This window comes from Myotis brandtii, unplaced genomic scaffold, assembly GCF_000412655.1.
Source record: "Myotis brandtii unplaced genomic scaffold, ASM41265v1 scaffold1087, whole genome shotgun sequence".
Taxonomy (NCBI): Eukaryota; Metazoa; Chordata; class Mammalia; order Chiroptera; family Vespertilionidae; genus Myotis; species Myotis brandtii.
The window spans coordinates 357,895-380,378 of record NW_005353698.1 but is presented as its reverse complement, the minus strand read 5'-3'; the positions used below and the strand labels follow the sequence as shown (position 1 = coordinate 380,378).

Genomic DNA, 22,484 nt, shown 5'->3' with positions numbered 1-22,484 from the left:
CATCTGGCATTCCAATTCGGTATCTATTTTGCTTGACTCGGTATATAGTACACATTTAATGCTCAATCTTTACTTTCTAAGCTTAAATTTTCTCTGGATAGTATCCTCTGTAGTCCACACATTTACTGAGATGTTTTAATTACAGAAAAAGCCATAAAATATACCTTGTTTTAATTTTCTATCAATATGGGTAATCTTAGTAAAGTCACTGATCATCATTGGGTTCAAATCGACCATTTCACAGCTGGGAATGATTACATCTTATGCACCAATAATGATTACATCTTAGGCAGGGGATAGGAGGGATTCCCCAATTTTAAGACCTACCTATGATTTATAGCATTGCCCCTCATATCTTCATGTGGTTTAAAGACTAACATAGACACAAATCTATTTTTATATTAAGAATTCTCCTTTTTCCCTAAATGTACTCTCAAGTGGAAATTCTGGAGCTGTTTTTTCTTCCCCTTGTAGAGATTTCAGATGGAAAAGGAAGAAAGCATGTATTGGTAAATCTGAGATAACAAATAAGTGTTTACACAGAGGTATCAGCTGAGCTTATGATTTTCTGATAGTCTTTTGCCCCCATAGGACATCCCAGCCACAGAGGCCTCCTTGCTGGCCCTCAAAACTGCCGACCTTTGTTTCTATCTAAGAATCGTGGCACTTGCTCTTCCTAGGCCCTGAACTCTCTTACCTCATATCTCTATGAAGGTCATCCCCAAACTTGTTCAAATGCCATTACTCAGAAAGGTCTTTGTTGATCACATACGAAAGTAAGTGCCTCATCTCCCAACTTGCTATACCTTTATATTGCTTTCTTGTTTTTCTTCATGGTACCGAATGGATGCTTTAAGTTTTATTATATTTATTAGGGAATGAATGAATAAGAGAATCCTAACACCTCAGCAAGCAGTAAAGTATTAGAGCACATAGGCTGAACGGGGCAATGCTGCTTTATTTTCAGCTTTAACATGACTTGTCAGGATTTGGCTGCCAGAGCTAGTGCTGACTTTGATTTGCTCGCTTTGGAAAAGCACGATGATACTTTTTGTCCTTCTCACAGCTCCCTGGCTTGTGGCATCAAGTCACTCAGTCTCTCTTTAGTGAGTGACTCTATTGTAACTACTGTATGTGAAAGAGTTGAGGCAAAAATGAGGCAAAATTAGGTTATGAAATTATACAATATGTACATGGCCCATTTCCCAAGATTTTCCTATTTACGCTTTTTAACGTGTAATTGTGAAGTGCCTATATGCTCCTCACATATAAACATGCCATTTCTTAAATTAATTTTTGGAAGAAAAATATAGTTATTTTGTATGATCTAAGAATAGGTAACTGAATTTAAGTAAAGAAAAATGTAGTTAATTCTCTTCAAGAGTATACTTGTTTTCTAAATCCAGGCTTACTCATAACATGATTCATGGTCTATTTAAAAAATAACTATGACATGGGAATTGAAACATTAAATAACTATTTGTTTCTCTCAATGATTTATTAGAATAATATAGACTCGCATGAACAAGCTTTATGGTTGATGTTCATTTCCTAGATGTCTAGTAAAATGCACGTAATACAATCATCTTTTACCACAGAGCCAGAATGAAAAATAAAAAAGGCTATAATAGCTTTCTTCTTTTACTGCATGTTCAACCTATTGTGAAATAAATGTTTTAAAAGTCCAGCAACAAATACAGGGATAAAATGTGAAACAGTCCATTTAGAGGCTGTCTCTACGGAAATAATGTAGCGTATTTCAATTTGACTAAAAACAGTGAGAAATGGACAATTCCATTTAAAAGGAAAAAAATAATTATGGTAAAGCAAATATCTTCTAGCAAAGTACTTACCTTACCAGATTAATGTATTAAAATGTTTATTAAGTGATACCTAATCAAATTCCAAACAGAAACAGAGGAAAAATGACCCCACCTGAGGACCGAGAACACTCTGGCCATTTTGCCTATTGCTCGGATCTTGTTCCTTATCACCTCCTTCCGGGCCGCAGCTGTGGCTCCTGCAGTTTAAAACAGAGAGTTGACTAGTCAATGCCTTTTTATATTACTGCAATTATTTTACAAATTTTCATATGTCATAGACCATCGTGAGAAAATCCAGTGTCCTCCCCCACCCCACCCCTGCAAGAGGATTTATCTGTGAATCAATTTAAAAACGTATGTATCCGGCTTTAAGACTTGGATGTGATTCTTGAGAGGTCCCTGAAATGCCAAAGAGCAACTTCTGAGATTTCCAGGGGGAGGTGGGTGAAGCGCTAAATGAACAATCAGCAGACGGGCAGGTTCCTACTGTTTTCTTCCAGTTCAGTTCCCTTCTCTTTTGTTTATACAAAGAGAGCATGCATTGGCAGGAAAAATGAAGTGAGTCACCAGGATCTTCTACTCATTTCCTGGCTGCATGCTGGGAAGACTACATCAGGAAACTGCTTCATTGAAAGTTCTTCCTTGCAGTGATCAAACTAGGGAGTCTCAACTCCTTAAGTTCCCTGGAACATCATCTCTATTGCTTAATGGCCATGAAACATTTATCGTAGCACCTGATACTTTTTCACTTTCTGGTTGGTTCACAAGCTCTAGAGAAAAAAAAAGTGGAAAACTACTGAGTGGGACTTAGTGTGAGATGGTGGCACATGGTTTGTATTTGAGTGCTTATGTAAATAAGTTACACGTAGGTCTGTATTACCACTTATTACATTTCCCAAACTTAAAAAAATCGGTCTACATAGGTTATTGTTACTATAAACATTTTCTCTTTTATCATTGTTTTTAAAATAGTATTATATGATCTTTAAAGAATCAGTTTTGTTTTTGTTTTCTTAAATTCCTGAGCATGTTTGGAAAAGTACAAGACACAGAAACACACCTTGCTTCTTAAGATTTTTATAATCCGAGTTAAGAGGGACAAGACATCCTTTTTATGCATTATATGGGACTTTGTAGAAAGTGTTAACACAAGCCACTAATAGAAAGGCAACAAAATATTTTTAGATAATATCAGAAATGTTCCTAACCTGATGAACAGTTTAAGCCATATAATTTGTTCAGAGGCTGCAGTCTATAGGAGATAATTGGTGTAAATTTTGGCCTTTTAAGCTATGAAAAGAACAAGCTTTCTGACCTTTTCGGGAGGAAAGATTTCTGCTGTTTCCTTTAGAGGGCTTTCAAGAATGTGGAGTCTTTTGCATTGTTTGAAAAGGGTCAAACAATTAATCACCACCCTAACATTTCTATAAGAAACAAGACTCACACGAACACTCACAAAATTGTGCAATGGTTGCAGAAGGCCTCTGCCTTTAACCACCCCAAGAAACTGAGAACATAATGGGCCACTTTCTTCTCCTGAGTGGCTTAATTTGTCGAAGGCGATGCTAGTGCAGGCCCACCTCTTGTGCCCTGGGTGCCCCCAGATGTGTACCAGTGAGTCGCCTTCCTCTCACCTTCCCTCTGACCCGAAAGCCCTCAAACAGCCTGCATGTTTGCTGGTTTCTTTCTCTCTGTGGCAATCACAACATGGCAGTTATCTCCCAACATAGTAGATCAGCAGGACTGACTATTTCTGCCAGCTATTCTGCCTGCAAATGAGTAGCCTATGTTTAAAGCCAGTGGGGAAAAGCCATGCTCCAATCCAATGCTTCGGATCAAGGTGAACCATGGACTCTCATTCACTGCTGGCCCTAGAATTACACACTATTGGCTGGAACATTGGACGGGATAATGGGGTGGGTGTAGGGCAGTGATGGCGAACCTTTTGAGCTTGGTGTGTCAGCATTTTGAAAAACCCTAACTTAACTCTGGTGCCGTGTCACATATAGAAATTTTTTGATATTTGCAACCATAGTAAAACAAAGATCTATATTTTTGATATTTCTCTTATATATTTAAATGCCATTTAACAAAGAAAAATCAACCAAACAAATGAGTTCGCGTGTCACCTCTGACACGTGTGTCATAGGTTCGCCATCACTGGTGTAGGGTAATCTGCTTCCAACTTTATTCTGAGTTTTCAGAAATTTATATTGTGTATGTTTTGTAATTAAGATTCTTTATACAATAAGTCCTGTCCTGGAGAGCATCTAAAAGCCTGAAGTTTCTGGGCTTGGATTTTAGGTAATTTATGATCAAGAAACTACTAAAGCACATTTGTGAAGAAAAAAAAATACTGGGATGGAAGTTAGTCTCCTTAATGTAGTTTTCCTATATATGTATTTTCCAGTTATTCAGTTAAGTGCTGCTTTCAGCCTAATGTGTTATTACTTCTCTGTATTTAATATTGTCGAGTCTGACTGGCCCAGTCCACGCAGAGGTCATGATGTGCTAAGTGAGGAAAAGAGGCTGACCCTCAACAGCAAGCAGTGTAGCCAGATCATAAAATCCATCCAACAGACACAAACAATGGAAAGTGTGGGAAAGCTCCAAAAATCGTGACTATATTTAGAAGCACAAGAAGAAAAGCAGCAAGGAGTAGTTAAGTGTCTAGAAATAAACTGTACATATTTAAGAGAAATGAGAAGGGGAAGATATAAAGTATACAAATATATAAAATATGTAAGAAGGATAATCTTGCAGAAATTTTTCAATAAAGGACTTATAAAAACCAGAACCAGAGAAAAGGAAAGCAAGACACAAAGTTGGAAAAGAAATAAATTATGTAGAGCCATTCTTCTGAGCTCAATATGAACAGATACTCGGAAAATGCTCAAATAAATATTAAATTTTAAATATAAAATGAAATTCTGACAGAGCAAGTTCATCATCACTTTTTTTTTTTTTTTTCAAATCAAATGACTTACTGGAGCACATACGACAGACATTCTACTCTATGTATTCACAGTGGTGACTCTCCACACTGCCGCACTGTTCCTGAGGAAAATGCTATCTCTTGTTAGGTTTCTCATTAACCTAGGTAAGAGGTTTTACTACCCCTTTTATAAAATTAGAATATATTTACTCAAATTTAATCATAAGCGATAAGAAAAGACATTGAAAACTAATGTCTCAAATATCCTGGGATTCACTTCAATATTTTCTAAATAATCAAAATCAGAATTAAACTAACACCACACATTTATAACCTCACAAACACTTAAAATATTCAAATATCTGAATTGATAAGTAATTGAACTTCAGGAGCTGACCAACAGCAGGATAGATTTAAGTTCAGATACAAAGGTACTCATATATTTAGTATTGCTATTCCTGATTTTGGTTATTTTCCTGAGTTCATTAACATTCTTTTTCAAACACTTATGTTCCATTGCAAATCCTCACAGCTCATAATTCAATAGAAAGATGAAGGCAAAATGCATGTTATTTTAGAACTTTACTAGCTGTAACAGGCAAAGATAATGTCATATTCAACACTCTTGGTACTTGCTCTGTTTAAGCTGTGAAAATGTAAGACCGCACCCAAATTAAAATTCAGTATATTAAATAATGAAGACATGTAAAACACCTTTCACATGAAAAGATTGGTAACTTTTTTATCGATAACAATATAATCACTTATTTTAACTTGAAATTCTAAAACTGAATGACAGCATTTTCTATGTTTTAAAACATTAATTATTTAAAAAAATTCTCACCTGAGGCTATGTTTATTGATTTTTAGAAAGAGAGAGAGAGAGAGATGTGAGAGAGAGAGAGAGAGAGAGAGAGATGTGAGAGAGAAAAATTGATCGATTGCTTCCTGTATGCACCCCAAACGGGGGTTGAACTCACACCTAGGTATGTGCCTTGACTGGGAATAGAACCCACAACCTTTTTGGTGTATAGGAGGACACTCCAACCAACTGAGCCACCCAGCTGGGACAAAAAAATTAGTAATTTTAACTAACATTTCATTTTGTATTTCCATTCAAATATTTATCCCTTCTTTTTTTGGCCTCTGTCACTCTTTAACTTTTAAGTTCTAATATCTTTATGCCTGGGGTATTATAGAGTGTTTCTAGAATCTAGGCAACCCTGCTCACTCAATTTTCCTCAGAGCGGAAGAGGCTAATGTACAAAGGACTCTTTAAAGATGTGCTTTTAACATGTGTCCTTCCCGACCTTCACTTAGCACCTTGCCGACTTCTCAGGAGGTTGTAAAGGTATCTATGCCACGCGGCCTGCTGAGCGGGTGCCCCATCCCCACTGGAGACCTCAGCCTCTGGAAGGAACTGGGAAAGGGTAGCAGCGCCACAGTGATGAGGGGCCAGGGGGGCGAGGGAGATTCTTTCCATGTGGACGTCTGCTCACATTACAGGTGCGGGCTCTGTCCTCCGGCCCAGGTCCCACCCCTGAGCCGCTGCTAGACAGGCCTCAGTTTTGACTGAATCAGGGGTCTGTGGAAAGTGCTATATAGAATACAATTTATTACCCAAATCATTCATGCAAGTGTTCTTGTGAATCCGCTCCTACGCAGCCTGCCACATGTCCAACGCTGCCCACAGAAGCATGAATGAGCGTGGGCTCCACTTTGGAAGAGCCCGTGCCCGCGGACAATGGACTGTGCCAAACATCGGCCTGAAAGCGGCCGCGGTGCTGCCAGTGAGAGGACCCTGGGCGAATCTCAGCTAACTCCTCGCTCAGGAGCGGCCTGTTGGTGCCTGAAATCAGCTGCAGGGAAGAGAATCTGCACCACGGAGATCTGCAAATGCCACACACCAGGGCGTTTCCCCTGGTAAACAGGCTGTTGAACAGTTACCAGCACAGCGCTGGGAGGAGGGGCTAGCTGCTTGGGCGTGAGAAAAATGGTCACCTAGAGCAGCGGTTCTCAACCTTTGGGTCGCGACCCCTTTGGGGGTCGAACAACCCTTTCACAGGGGTCGCCTAAGACCATCGGAAAACACATATATAATTACATATGGTTTTTGTGATTAATCACTATGCTTTAATTATGTTCAATTTGTAACAATGAAAATACATCCTGCATATCAGATATTCACATTACGATTCATAACAGTAGCAAAATGACAGTTATGAAGTAGCAACGAAAATAATTTTATGGTTGGGGGTCACCACAACATGAGGAACTGTATTAAAGGGCCTCGGCATTAGGAAGGTTGAGAACCACTGACCTAGAGAATGATAGTTAAAGGATCTTGAAGAGTCAAAGACTGGAGAGAATGGGTCTTCTCCACAGAAGGAGGAGGATTCTCAAACACACAGGCTGAGATGATCCATGTTACGTGTGATGATGGGTGAGGAGTCTGCTGTGAGTGGAGTTTGGGTACTTTGGGGTGAGGTGAGGGTGAGAAGAGAAGCAGGAGGTGCCTGGGGCTGGAATATAAAGGCTTTAGCACAGTAGTGCATGGAAACAAGAGTTTAAATGTCAGCATACACAGAACAGAGGTAAACAGAACCTACTTTGTCAGTCAGCCCCCAAAAAGAAAGAAAAGGTTAGAATGATGGAGAGAGATAGATATGTGGCTAATATAGTCAAATGTTCATTGTAGAAAGTAAGTGATGGGTATCGGCTATAAAACTCTTTCAACATTCCTGTCTGTTAAAAACATTTTGTAATAAAACTTAAAAAAATAAAACTATAATTGGAAGAGCTTGATTTTGAGGAAAAAGGACTCTCCATCCTTCCCATTTCTGTGTGTTATATGGGGATGCATGAGCTTGCTGCAGGAGGCAATGAAGGGAAGTTCTCCTGGGCAGTGCTTCACCCCCGACCTTCTGTAACCAGCCCCGGGAGAAAATGGAATTGGTTCGATTTTGTTTTACAATCCCAATGCAACAGATTCCAATTGGGTTCAATACCTTTTTGCAATGAGAAGAATTGAAGATAACCAGCTACATACAAATTTCATACTCAGATATGTTACTAGAATATGAAAAAGCTGCTTTTAAAAAAATTGTGATTATTATTGAGCTGTTTTCTCTCTAATGGAAAAGCAGGTTTTCCCTTTCTTTATTATCTTGGCCTCACATGCCTTAGTTAGGCTTCTTTCTTCAAAGAACTCTTAGCTAACACAAGTGTATCCATACCATATGTTTTAAAATAAAACACATTTTAAAAATAAAACACATTATATAAAGAAATGTGCATACACACTAACATTTCGCACTTTTTCAAAGGAAAGACATATTTTAAAAACTGTATTTTGTTGGTAGGCTTCAAATTTCTTTCGACTTTTATTTCAAATTCTAAGAAAATATTACAGAAAACTACCACTTTTCCACCTTTGTTTAAAGCTAACACAGTTTACCTCTGTAGAAAACCTATTCTACTTGAAAGTAAAATTTTATTATGGTTTATTATTATTAAGCAGAGTTTAGATGTGCCTCAATATTTTATTTTTGTGTGAAATAGAAAAATTACTGAATTTTAATAAAGGCTAGTGATAGAACAAAATAAAAGGCATTGAGATAAGAAATAACTTTCGTTGTGTTATACTGCAAACAAAAATTGGTTTGGTTCAATCCAAATCAGCACCTTTGAAATACAAGATATAATGCAAAGGACTTCAGATGCCTCTAAAAACCTTGGGTGATGATGAAATTATGAGTATACAGACTGCCTTATTTGGGAGAATGCATGTTCCCAATTGGCCCCTATAAAAAACTACAGGACCAAACCTTGTGCTATATAACCCCTAAATTTCATCTATTTTGTCTTTTCTTTCCATGACCTAGTTTAACAATAACAAATATTAAGGTTCTATATCCCAACAAAGCGATGCTATCCAAAAGTTACTCTCCACCCAGTTTGCCCTTGGCTATGGATGTGACCAGGGCTTCACTGCATTTTCCTAGACCAGCAAGAGACTGAGTCCTGGATTCAGGGGCAGCACCGGAAGCACTGAGCAGCTGTGTGCACTCTGCTGGAATAGCTTTAAAACGAGCCTCTACATTTGCTACTCATGCATCCACAAAAGAATATTCTCCAAGAAACACAACTGCCACCTCCAAGTTTAAATTGTTGTGAAGAATATGATATTGCAAACATTGTCATTTTAAAATGACAGTTTTTTTCTAAAACTGTATTTCCAGTTCCATTTCTGTGATTTTTATGCTAGTAAATGACATATATTTCTACTTTAAAATATTTTTTATCACCATATTGTACATGGGTGTAAAAACATGTTTAGAAATTTGAATTAAATGTATTTTTAAAACTTTCCTGAGGCAATAAGACCCTAAGTGTTCAAAAATTCCTTTGTAATCAGTATCACAGTTACTAGGAGTACATAATTGATTAGATAGCATAAATATGTGATGTGTCTATAAATGTTTAAAAGCACAGAAATAAAATTTTATTAGAATGTATCCCTTAGTAATAGGGAGATTACACTGCCTTGAATACGGGACTTCCTAGACTCAGAGTTTCTCTAACATCTTTCTGTTTAGTACTCCAATATGAAGCATCTCAAAGCCATGCTCATAGTGACTATGTCCAGGGAGACCTGTGCCTTCTATTAAAATAGGAGAAGGCAATTGAGAAAGAGGAGGTGGGAAAGGAGAAGCTGCAAGAAGGCCTGTTACCTCCAACTCAGGTGAGTCCCCATGACCATTTTTAGGAAAGAGGGCACATGGAAAAATGAATTCCTTGAAAATTCCTCTTGAAATGTGCTTGGGTAGCTCCAGCAGTACAAATATTCTGGCATGAAGATTGCTGCTCTATCGAGAATTGGATTACTCAGTTTTAGGTTTGATCATTGTTGGAAGATCTCCTGGACGAGCCATAACCTGGGAAACCTGCATTGCTCATCCCCTTAGGGTCAGTGCTGGTTAAAAGCCAAGCTGGTCCAAAGAGATTGGATAGATGCTGCCCCGCACAGAATAGCCATATGCATGCCTATGCAGGCTGCTCTATTAGGCAGAGGAAAACACCTTCAGCATCACAAAACTTTTAAATCCCTGTAAAAATCAATCTCTTTGAAGATTACAACCTAAAACTGTTTGTAATACCTTTCTAATTTGGATCCTAACTCTACCACATTACACATCCATAAGTGATAAAATTGGGATATAATGGCTACTCACTCCAAACCACTGCAAACCGCATACTATTCTAAATTTCTTCCATATGCTTTTTAGCTCAACTAAAATCTCAGCATGCAATAAAACCTGCAATGGTGTGATATTTGGCATAAGACTATTCTGTCTTGTATCCCATTTTGAAAGCAACAGAAGATCCTTCAAAAAAATATTTTTGAAGAATGCATATTCCAAATTGGGCTCTATAAAACCACAGAACTAAACCGTGTGCTATATAATCCCTAAACCTTATCTTTTTTGTCTTTCCTTCCTCTCTCTCTCTCTCTCTCTCTCTCTCTCTCTATATATATATATATATGTATATGTATATACATTTTTTAAAAGTCTCTCCTGTGTAATGGATTTTAAGGACGGCTAGTATAGCCTAGACCAGTGGTCGGCAAACTGCAGCTGGCGAGCCACATGTGGCTCTTTGGCCCCTTGAGTGTGGCTCTTCCACAAAATACCGACTTCTGCGCATGGGCCACGAAGTTTCAATCGCACTGTACATGCGCGCCCACACGTGGTATTTTGTGGAAGAGCCACACTCAAGGGGCCACAGTTTGCCGACTACTGGCTATGTTTCATCCCACTTCTCCTGTCATTAAACATAACTGAATTCTTTGGATAGGAAGTCTCAAAAATGTACAGGCCACTCCCAAATGTTAAATAACTGTAATTATTTGATTATCTTTCCTCTTAGTTAAAAGTTACTTTTGTGTACAAGCTCTAATGAATTCCACTGACTTCTTTGCTTCGAGACACTGTTCCACCTATTCAATGACCTCTCAGCAGAGTTGCAGAAATTGGCTATAAGCATAATTCTAACTTGGGTGGAAATTAAAGACTTTAAAGTAGATAGGAAGCTTCTGGTTGATTTTTTGAAAAAGCTATCACATAGGCAGCCTACATCTTACAAAGGACATTTCAGTTTATTTTATTTACCAAAGAAGAGATGACTAACATGTGAAATTCTACCTTAGTGGACCTCTTTTCATAATAGAAACACATCAGCTGTATAAACTGACAAGAGAAAAGCAAAATGGAATGACATAACAAATGTCAATTGAATACGGTAGATTCTTTTGTCTCAATGAGAAACAACCATGATACCTGAATGTGTAATCTATCAAGAATTATTCTGGATATAGATGAGGCTATAACAGTTAAAAAGATATAAGGGCCTAATTATGCATACATGCTAAGTGCCAGAAAAATGCATTCAGACTAGAACTTAATTCCGGACCTCTATTTATATATTGATCAAATACTAGAATATTTAAATGTTATCTCTGAAAATATAAAAAGTAAAGGGAAAAATGGACAAATATAGTAGAATATTGTTTGATTGTCCATGTATTATACCCTAGATAGGATGTTAATTGGGTACCATTTAATAGCATAGTAAAGCTGACTTAAAGAATTAATGCAACTCCTGCATCTGGCAGCAGAAGATGGCTGAGGCACTGGCATATATTGAGCTTAACTGAAACAAAGTCACTCAAAGGGCTTCCGATGCTATTCAAGACGTAGGCTGCGTGTTTTGTCAATCCATAGGAAAAGCAGTGAAGTTCTGTCCAAGGAGGAAGAATAGGGAAATGAGCACTAGCTTCTGGCCAATGATCAGAGCACAGGAATGCACAGGCAACGTACAGAGGCAGATTGGTTCCCAGGTCATGAGACTTGAACACCACTTAGGATGATTCTAAGGAACAGAAAGAGTAAGTTGTTTGCCTAAGGTCATCCTCTGAAAATGGTGATCAGAGCCAGGATTCATTACAGTGGCAGGCAGACTGTCGGAAGAATGAAATAAGTAATGTGTTCATTCATTCTCAACAGTCAACAAAGGCGCATGCCAGGTACTGTGCTACCTGCTAAATCACTTAGCACAAACCTCTGGTACATAAGTACTCAAAAATGTTTGCTATTATTATTAAGAACAAGAAAACACTGTGCAGAAAAGAATATTCCAGTTCTTCAGTTACATTTCTTACTGTAAATTAAAAGATTGTATGATTTTAATTACTATCAAGCTGCCTAAGATGGGGCCTCTTTTGTTTTTGTGCCAACCAGGCCACAGGCTGGACCCCTGATGACCGCAAATTCACTAGGGGAGGACGCTACCAGCCAGGATGGTGCTGGTTTTGCTTGGAGAAAAAAAAAAGATGGGCTGACCAAACAGAATCAAGATTTTTTTAGAGTCTGAGAAAAACTGGAAGAAAAGTTTCATAGCTTCTCATGAACTAAAAGTAATGACAAAAGAATAAAAGATTTTTAAAAGAGTGAACACAGACCACGTCATAAAAATACTTTTAACATTTAGATTTTTCTGAGCATTTATGAAACTTTTCCATATAGCCTTTAAGCCTGCCACAGAGATCAAACAATTCCTCTAGATGACTTTGGCCTCATCACACTAAATCTGTCTAAAGTTGTCCAATTATGAATGATTCTCATATAAGTGCAATCTTTGGGTTGAGAAATTAGACCTATAAAGTGCTTTAGTATAGAGAGAATCATGAAAGCTCTGCAAAACACAAGAAAAATACATCTTAATTTTCTTATGGCATCAGTTTGCAGTAAGCTGACATTACCTACAACAGCCTCTTTCATAATAATCTCAACCTTGTTGGTGAGAAGTAATGTTTTTCTAAGATATAGAGACATACATATGCACAAAACCTTTACCTTCATTAAATGCCCTTCAAGTAAATAATTCAATAAGGTTTACAGAGTGTATACTTATTTCCCTTCTTATTATGTAACAGATTTCCTTCTCAAATAAATTTTATAAGTGCATTTAATTGAAGCATATGCTTCGATATGCAATAGCTAATGTTTAGTATAAGTTGGCCAACATCACCATTAGTTGAAGAAAGGCTCAATTGTGACAGATAATGATTTTTAAAGCTGTGTAAAGATATTGTATATGTGCATAATACACGTGTCTCAGAAAATACAGTATAAATCTGAAGTATTTTCTAGAGTATTATTTTACTGTGAGCATAATATTTTAGCCAATGTGAATGTTATCTCATTATCCAACTAATTAGCTAGAACAGGCTGGTTTTTAACTCTCAGTGTGTTCTGCGAAGTCTGCACTTCCATGCAATGTGAAAATTATGTCAGGTGATAACATATTTGTGCAAAATCAGGGTAGTACAATATAAAGAGAAAATAGTACTTTTAATGTCTATGTCACTGTATTATTGTAACTAGTGACTTAAAAGGATTTTAATTATAATCAAATTGATAAGCCAGACTTGATGATACTGATTACAATATGATGGCTATCACCAGGCACCCTTTTTGTTTGTCAAAGCGTCAAAACATCGATAGCCATAAATACGATGGGAATGTATAACCTGCTACCTGGTAAATGACCATGCATTTTTTTAGACATGTTTCAGTTTTAATGATATACTGGATAAGCACTTTTTTTCTTTTTTTATGGCAAAACCATAATGCAAAAAAAGCAGTTAGCTGGACTATATAGAAGGCAGAGTACAAATGATACATTTACAGTGATAAAGATGATTTAGACTCTAAATTACACACTACAATATTAATTGAAAAAATCAGCAAAAAACTGGAAGTTAACAACAACAAAAAGTCTGAGAAGAAATTACAAAGTCTTTGACAAAATACTGAATAATCTTTTCTTTTTATAAATGTTCTCCTTTTCCTTTCTTCAATTCTACCATGAGAATTCAGTTATTATAAAAAGATAAGAGAAGTTAAAACTGGTAAAGTGCTACCCTTCTTTGCATATTCCTGGAAAAATTATATTGATGTATCACATGGCCATACTTCCTATAGCAGTGAAACACATGAAGTGTTTTTCTTTTCCTTGTCAGTAGCTGAAGAGGACAAAAACGATGTCCTTTACATCTCCTCCTTTGATTATCAAATATTTCATCCCGATTAATGCCCCCTCACTAACCCCCCAAATCCTCTGTAAGACTGGCATATTTAAAATCTATTTCTTGTTGCACTAGATTCTCAGGTCAATGAAGGCAGAGACAGGTGTTGGTTTGCCACTGAATGCACAGAACAAGATAATCCATGAATAAGTATTTTTACATAGAAGTAAAAATAGAATATACAAAATAAGATAGAAACTTACCACAATATTAAAATTGAAATACTCTAAATGTCGTTTTATTTTTTGGCCTTTTTTCAATAATTTCAATTTTCTTTTTAGCTATTATAACAATAAAATAAATATTGCTGTTTGCCTCTTTTTAATAATCTGCTATCTGGCAGCCAAAGTTATATCCCAGTATTTTATTTACTGGCCAGATTTCTCTCACAGTACGTTTCTGCATTTGGCGCATACAGTTTTAAACAGCTGCTGCCTGAACTTGCCGCACCAGCCCTAGTTCTTGTGCTCTCCCCCTGGTCACTCTTTCTCCTTCACTTATGGATCTTCCTTCTCCAGCTTCTGCAGAAGGGTTAACCTTAGGCTCAGCCCTCGATTTTCTGACATTTCCTTCCACATCAGCAACTTTGGAGGCCTATTTCATTCTTAATGGATTCAATTGCAGCTTTTAATTCCAAACCTCTGTCATAAGCCTGGATTTTGTTCCCAATTTCCAGGACTCCATGGCCAAGTCCTGCCTGGACCTCTCCCGAATTATATGTGTCACTTTCACTCAAACTCATGTCTGTGGCTGAATTCATCTTTCTTTCTCCAGAGACTGATGAGTTTTTCCATAAGTGTTCTCATCCTGAGGGGCACCGAGGCCGAACCATCCAATTCAACTTTTGTTTCCTGTGCCCCACTGATGCTATAGTTGTTCAGGCCTTGGACAGCTCTTTGGAATAGCTCCTCTTATTTTATTCTTAAATATATTTTTTAATTGATTTCAGAGAGGAAGGGAGAGGGAGAGAGAGAGATAGAAACATCAATGATGAGACAGTATCATTGATTGGCTGCCTTCTGCATGCCCCACACTGGGGATCGAACCCGCAACCGGAGCATGTGCCCAGACCAGGAATAGAACCATGACCTCCTGGTTTATAGGTCAGTGCTCAACTACTGAGCCATGCTGGTTAGGCTTTATTGCTCAGGTCTAATCACCTAAATTTTCAGATACTTGATTAAGTTCCCAAATTATATCCCACTTATCCTCGGTTCATTTTCCAAGCATTTTTCTAAGCTTAGAAAAAGCACTTGCTTTTTCTCAAATACTGCTTTTATTATGTTACTCCTCCGCTTACCAACTGTGGCTTACACTTCGGTGTTGACAGAACAAGAATCAGGTTGCTACCAAGCTCCTCACAGCTCTCACACTCTTTTTTATGTCTATATGCTTCTATTTTTTATATTAAAAGTTGCTATTTTATCCCCCAATGTCAATTATTTTGGATACACAACATTTTTGTTTTCAGATTGGGAACCTGAAATACAGAATGCTAAAATAAGTCACTCAGAAGTGACAGTAATTATGGCCCCAAGGAAAGCTCTAAGCTAACGGCACTAAGTACAGGTGCTGCCAGATGCACAGAGCAGACAGATGGAAGATGAACTTCCTATGCTGCACACCTGAAACTAATACAAAATAATGTTGAATGCAAACTGCAATTGAAAAATAAAATGTGAAAAACAGTAGTAAATACTTTTTATAGACTACTCCCCTTTTACCTTATCCCACCCCTCACCTGTAAACAAAAACAAAAAAGGATGAAATTCATGTCAAACATTCAACATGGAAAATAAATACAGTTTTGATAGAAAGTGACATAACCAACCCCTCTTTATGGAGGTCTTCCTCAAGGACCAATAAGATGCCAAGGTAGTCCCACTAATTCCCAACTTTGCACTTTTAAACAAAGTTCTGTGTATGTAACTTTTAAAAGCTAGACAGAACGGAGTGGGGAGACACTCTGGAACCGTGATATTAGATATGAACAAGTACCTAATAATTCAAAGCAGATGATGGGAGATAATTTTCTTGTATACAATTTTGATGGTTTCTTAAAGGCATGCAAAAAATTGCTCTGATCCTATATTCAGTGACTTGCCTGTGGTTAACATTAGGATAAGGCAAAAATGTGGCTACAGGGTAAGAGTTCCACCATGTGGCTTGCTCTTTAGATGAAAGTGGAGACATAAATTCTAATTTAATATTAGTCTGTCCAGCACAGCTGAAACTACATTTGGCTGGATATGTATTTGTTTTATTATTATTTTTCTTTCTTGTTCTAAAGGATTTCAGTTTCACCTCCAGAAGTCTTTAACCAGACTTATCATACATCATAGTCTCAAACAATTTGTACATACGTATAAAAACTGATCTAAGAGTCTAAGACTTCAGGACCTAAAAGAAAGTTCCAAATGAATATTTCTAACTCCTCAAACTGTCATCAGGTTTCTAATGCTTATGAGTGCTCCAGACTCCCTTGCTATATCTCTGCGATGCAGATTGCTTGGTTTCTGTCGGTTTCCTCCTCACCTTCAACCCCTCTTCCCCTCGACTTAGGGATCACCTACTAATCCTTGGTCTGAAATGAGTCTTCTTCATGAATGAGAATCAACTACCAAATGAGATACATGTACTTGGATATCTTCCTTCTCTAAATGTTCTGGTGAATACCAACCCCAAATTAAAACCAGATTATCATATCATCATCCAAAATCAGAAGCGGAAACAGGAAACAAAGACTCCAATACATATAAATTAGATACTCAGAAGACAGGCATTGGCATTAAACTGCTTCAAAGCTTCACAAGATAATACCAGTTTTGTACTTTATTTTCAACATCAAAGAACCACAGACCAATTGGAAACAGCAACCTTTTTCCAGATAAGCTATCAATCTCCTTTATTTTGTAAGGCAGAAGCTGAGCAAGAGAGATGCAGATGTGATTTCTATGCAGCAGAAGCCTAGGGGAGCCAGAGGTCTTTTTGTCTGCTCAGATACACCAAAATGTTTAACACCATGAAACATAACTTCTTGGAGTAAACCATGGTTTAAGAAATAGAGTGAAACTCTTTTACTTGCAGTTTAATTGACTTTCATGGCCAAATAATGGTGCAAAAAATCTATTTCTTTATTTGACAGTATACTTAACAGAACAAACTAAAGTATATTATGTTCAGTTATGTGTTGTTTTGTTAAAGAAAAAAAGCATCATGCTGTTTCAAAGGGAACAATTTCAAGCACTGTCATCAGGTGGTGAGTTCGAGAGCCTGAGAGCCAGGCAGACATTAGTTTGGGTCCAAGCTCTCTTACTTCACTGGCTGTGAGACCTTAAGCTTTCACTTCACCTTACCAGGGCCTAATCACTTCACACGTAAAACAGGGATAATCACAGTATCCATTGCAACAGGTTGTTTTTAGGATTAAAGATAATATTAGCCACCTCGTATCTATCCTATATAATAAAAGGCTAATATGCAAATCAACCGAATGGTGGAACAACCAGTTGCTATGATGCGCACTGACCACCAGTGGGTAGATGCTCAATGCAGGAACTTCCCCCTGGTGGTCAGTGTGCTCACACATGGGGAGCGCTGCTCAGCCAGAAGCCGGGCTCATGGCTGGCGAGCACAGCAGTAGTGGTGGGAGCCTCTTTCGCCTCCGTGGCAGCACTAAGGAGTGGGCCTAAGCTGGCAGTTGGACATCCCCTGAGGGCTCCTGGACTGCGAGTGGGGGCAGGCCGGGCTGAGGGCCCCCCCCCCACCTCGAGCATGAATTTCGTGCACCAGGCCTCTAGTATCATATATCTATATCTATATCTATATCTATATCTATATCTATATCTATACCTATCATTGATATAAATGACAGTTAATTGTAAATTTTTGTTGGTCAAAAAGGTAAAAAGAGTAAAGAGGTAATACATATAAATGACTTAGAATGATGGCTAACACATGTTAGCCACTATCATCATCATGGCTAACACGTGTTAGCCAGTATCATCATCATTAAATGGTAAAAGAAAGTTGACAGAACCTGTAGGAAAAGAGCGAAATTAATCCCATACCTTTCATTCTGTGGCATGATAGTAAGAACCTAGGAAAATTCCTAAGCAAGTGGAATGTGGAAACTGAGATAAGAAAATTAAACAAGGCCAAACAGTTTGGGCAGCTTACAGCCTCCCTATGAATCATAAGATCTTATCTTCCCCAAATAAGGACACTTGAAAGCAAATGGTTTATACCTCTCCTCCCTAACCAGAGAACACATAACTTAAATCACCCTGGCTTGGGAAAATAGAGAACAAAGACCCAATTCACGCCATGTGTGCCAGCCAAAACACAGCCATCTTGGGGAAAGGGGGAAAAAGGGTGAGTTTTATCTTACCGGCTAAACAAAGAAGTACGCCTTCTTAAGACTTGCCAAATAAGATGACCAGGTGAATGTACAAACATTCCCAGATAAGCCACAACAATGTGGAAGGGGATGTTGAAACTTAGTCTGCTATGTAGGATATCTGGCAGGGAAGCTTTGAAACCTACAGGAAGAAGGGTATAAAACCCCTTGAACCTTCTCGAGGTGGGCACTCAGATTAGCTGAGTTGCCAGCTTATGCTTTATGCCAAGTGTATTATGAATAAATTCCCTTGCTTAGCTTCAACACAGCTATCTGTCACTCATTTGAAATCTTTCTTATGAGACTGACAAGAGCCCAGGAAGGGACAGACACCCCTCTGACTCAGGGGGCTGTCCAGTAACAGTTCCTCAAGTAAATGAAAAGAACCTCTATTTTCTATATGTTTTATACACACTAAAAATAAAAAGACAGTCATGGATTGCAAAGGCACCTCACTACCTTTGACTTTTTAGTTGGCATTGGATATGGAGCAAAAAATATTGAGAAGGCCTAGAGAAATGACTCATGAAGAGATCCCCCTTCCACCCACCTTTAGAATATAAAGCAGTTGAAGGAAGAGCTTTAATTAAGCCTATTGATGTCTTCTGATTCATGTTTTCACCTCTGTAGCCAATAAGCCCAGGGGCCCTATAGACAGCACAGGGCCAGCCCCTAGAAAGAGAGACTGCAGGCTGCATTAAGGAGGGGCAAACTTTATCCTAAGGTTGAAAATAGTATTACCAAAAAAAGAGAGAAAAAGAAACTTCAAGAAACTGCAGTTCCAAAGAGAGTCAGTTGCTCTTGAAGCACCTTTGAAGAAATCCATAGTTTTTGTATCATGTTAAATTAAGTACTAGAGAACATTGCTGGTGGTTTACTTCGAAATGTATAATATCCTAATTAGACATACTTTTAGTTAATACTTTAATTTTTTTTCTAAGAGAAAATATTTATGAGATTTGAGCTAAGATATCATGTTCTGTGGTCTGCTTAGAAAGAAAACATTCTTCAAAATACCTTGAAAAGGGCCTTCTCTCCTATAACTGAACTTAACAGGCTATTTACAAAGCAAGTGCTGATAGGCAGAGCACATTGAATGGAACGAATCATTTTAAAGCAGAGCAAGTCAAAATATATCCTTTCACATAAGTGACTGAGAAGGTGGGTTATAATTCACTTTAAATGAAGTAAATACCAAGTCTTGGTAATATTTAACTGTGTAGGAACATCTACCTGTAATAATGAAATTGGCACTAATAGGTCCTCAATATATATTTACTGAACTAATGGATTAATGTATAATTACAAGCCTATGCAGGTAGTTATTCTATATGATATGTTACATTTAGTTATATTGTCTTTATTATAATTATTGGCCAATGAACTTGACTACAATAGAGATTTGTTAACAAAGGAATATTATTCACTGTATTAATGCTAATTAATCTTTCTTTCGAGGAATAAAAGGGACACAGTGAAAGGCATCTACTGAAAAATGTTTATTGACTTTTAAGATTTAGATTTCACCAGGTTAGGATCCTTCCTTTAGGAAAAAGTTTATGACATCATGGAAATATTATCTATTAAATGATATCCGTATCCCTGGAAAAGTTAACAGTAGCAAACTGTGGCTGTAACATATGAAACATCTAGAATCTGGATAAAGCATAAAATAGCCACTGATCTCTGGAATATTTCAAAATATATAACTATATTTACTTAAGTTTTTAAAAAGATTCTTTAGGTAATTTTGACCTATTAAAGTCTGTATATGTACAGGGTGTCCCCAAAAATGTATACACACTTCAAATGATTATAAAATCAGTGTTTATTAACATACAGTTCATTTTCAAAATTAAGTGAGTTATCAGCTGTTAAATTTGTGTACATTTTTGGGACACCCTATATATTTTTCCTCTCCTTCCTTATATTGTACATCCCTTGCCATGTGATACGTGACTAGAGAACAGTCTATGGAGACAAGTAATGAGACAAGAGAAGCTATAGAAGGAGAAAAACTATGAGATGGTAGAGATAATTGTACATTTACCTAAGTATATAAATTTACCTAAGCATATAGACTCTTTTTTTACGAGTGAGCAAACACTTTTATTTTACATTTGCCGGCAGCATTAGGTGTTTTGCATATACAGATGGGACCTACATTAAACCCCAGTGAACATTAACTCATGCTGTTCAGGTATAATTTTCTGAAAGGGCCACTTTCTCTTTTCATTTTACCTAAGTACAGCATTTAAAGATTTTATAAATTTAAACTTGCCACATTATCTACTTCCCCTGCCACCTTCATCCCTTATTTTATAATTTGCCTTATGTTATTGATATTACCTGTTTACTTACCTTTCGCTCTAAGCAGAATGCAGTTTCATCAGTTCATGGGACTCCTGGAACCCTGAATGCCCCACACAGAGTGTGTTCTTATTAAATGTTTATGGAAGTAATGTGTGTTCTTGCACTTTCCTCTTCTAACTACATTTTTTTTTGCTATTTTTCATTCATTAGGGGGTGCTTTTTGCAAGGACCAGAGTAATTTTTCTCTCCATCTTTACCCTCATCAATCCTTGTCTTTTATAGAGAAAGCATAATTTTCGAGGGTGACTAAATACAAATAGCATCTTAAAGAACAACAATAAAGGTTTCATTAAAACCTTTTAGCTTATTCATTACTTATTACAGATATAAAAATATTGGGATTGACTAATTCCAATATATTAACATATAAATTTCTTCTTTTATCATAGACATCGAAATTTGAACAATCGATGGGAGCAACCTCACTTAAAGGGAACTTTTAAAAGTTACCCAGTAAATGGTAACATCTGCTAGAAAATAAAGGATTACTTTTTTTTATAAATCAAGGAGTCAAAAAGAAGTTACTTAGTAATATGAGGTACCAAAAGATGGTTTTTAAAATAGTTCACCACTTCAACAATGTTTTCAGGGCAATGGGACAATTCTCTCAGGGTTTTCATTTCTTAGGTTTTTCAAAGCAAATAAAAATTATAATCTTTCATTTTCAATAGTACATTATATTTAAAAAAAATCCAAATCTTAGAAATTCATTTACAGGGTTAGCTAAGAGAAGCCACCTGATTTTTCTGGCAAATACACTAGCACAAAGGCTCAAGCCTCTTACCATCAAATCCATCCTCTTCTGACCCTAGTTCATCATCTGAGCAGATGTTGAGGACATTTACCAGCATCTCAGTCACTAAAAAGAAAAAAAAAAAGAAAAGAAAGAAGTCCAGATTTTTCTATTATAACCTTAATTATTACTCTGGCATTTTTAATGAGCAAGCTTAGCAATAACATTTCTTACCTAGTTTGTATATAGAATCTCTTGCACAGTAGTTTCTATACAACCCAGGTCTAATATTATTAGTTCATGCCTACAAAATCTAATAGTAAGGTTTACTGGCTACAGGTCAGCAGACAATAGAGAAATCAAATATGTGGATGTGAAAATACTACAAATTTATGAAGGAGGTTACTTTTGAATTTTTATTTATGTGTACAGTGAGATCTAGATCTAGATCAGGTTATGAACTTCTGTTCAGCAGGGACTAAGTAAATGCTGGATCTCTTTTTTCATTTTTTTAATTCTCCAGAGACCCAGCACAGTGATAGGCATGTGTTTTGTGTTTAATAAAATTTGTTAATTCCTTAATAAACTATTTAAATGTAGATATTGTTAAGTCCTATATAATAAAAGCCTAATATTCTAAATGTCTGATTGTCCGGTCAGCCGTTCAACCAATCAAAGCATAATATGCTAATGATATGCTAAGGCTGTTCAACCGCTCGCTATGATGTGCACTGACCACCAGGGGGTAGATCCTCCGACCAGTAGGTTAGCTTGCTTCTGGGGTCCAGCTGATTGGGACTGAGTGAGACGGGCCAGACATGCCTAGGAGCCCTCCTGCGGTCCTTCCCCGGCTGGCCAACCTCCTGCATCTCTCCCTAGCCCTGATCATGCACCAGAGGGGTCCCTCAGCCTGGCCTGCATCCTCTCGCAATCTGGGACCCCTCAGGGGATGTCGGAGAGCCAGTTTCAGCCAGATCCCACAGGGGCCTCTAGTTTTATTATAAAAAATACTTAAAAATAAAGGTTAGGTAAGTTTAATAAAAAATTTAGTTGAGTAAATAGATATAAAA

General features: G+C 37.3%; 1 protein-coding gene across 2 annotated transcripts in view; it reads right to left on the bottom strand.

The window, feature by feature from the left end:
* The window catches only part of PPP3CA (protein phosphatase 3, catalytic subunit, alpha isozyme), a 326,408-nt gene that overhangs the window by 15,505 nt on the left and 288,419 nt on the right, over window positions 1–22,484 (bottom strand). For both annotated transcript variants that reach the window (XM_014542987.1, XM_014542990.1), the window contains exons 10-11: window positions 21,466–21,540; window positions 1,936–2,020 (exon numbers count right to left, since the gene is read on the bottom strand). In XM_014542987.1, coding sequence (XP_014398473.1) covers window positions 1,936–2,020; window positions 21,466–21,540 — 160 coding nt within the window. The remainder of the gene's footprint in view (window positions 1–1,935; window positions 2,021–21,465; window positions 21,541–22,484) is intronic.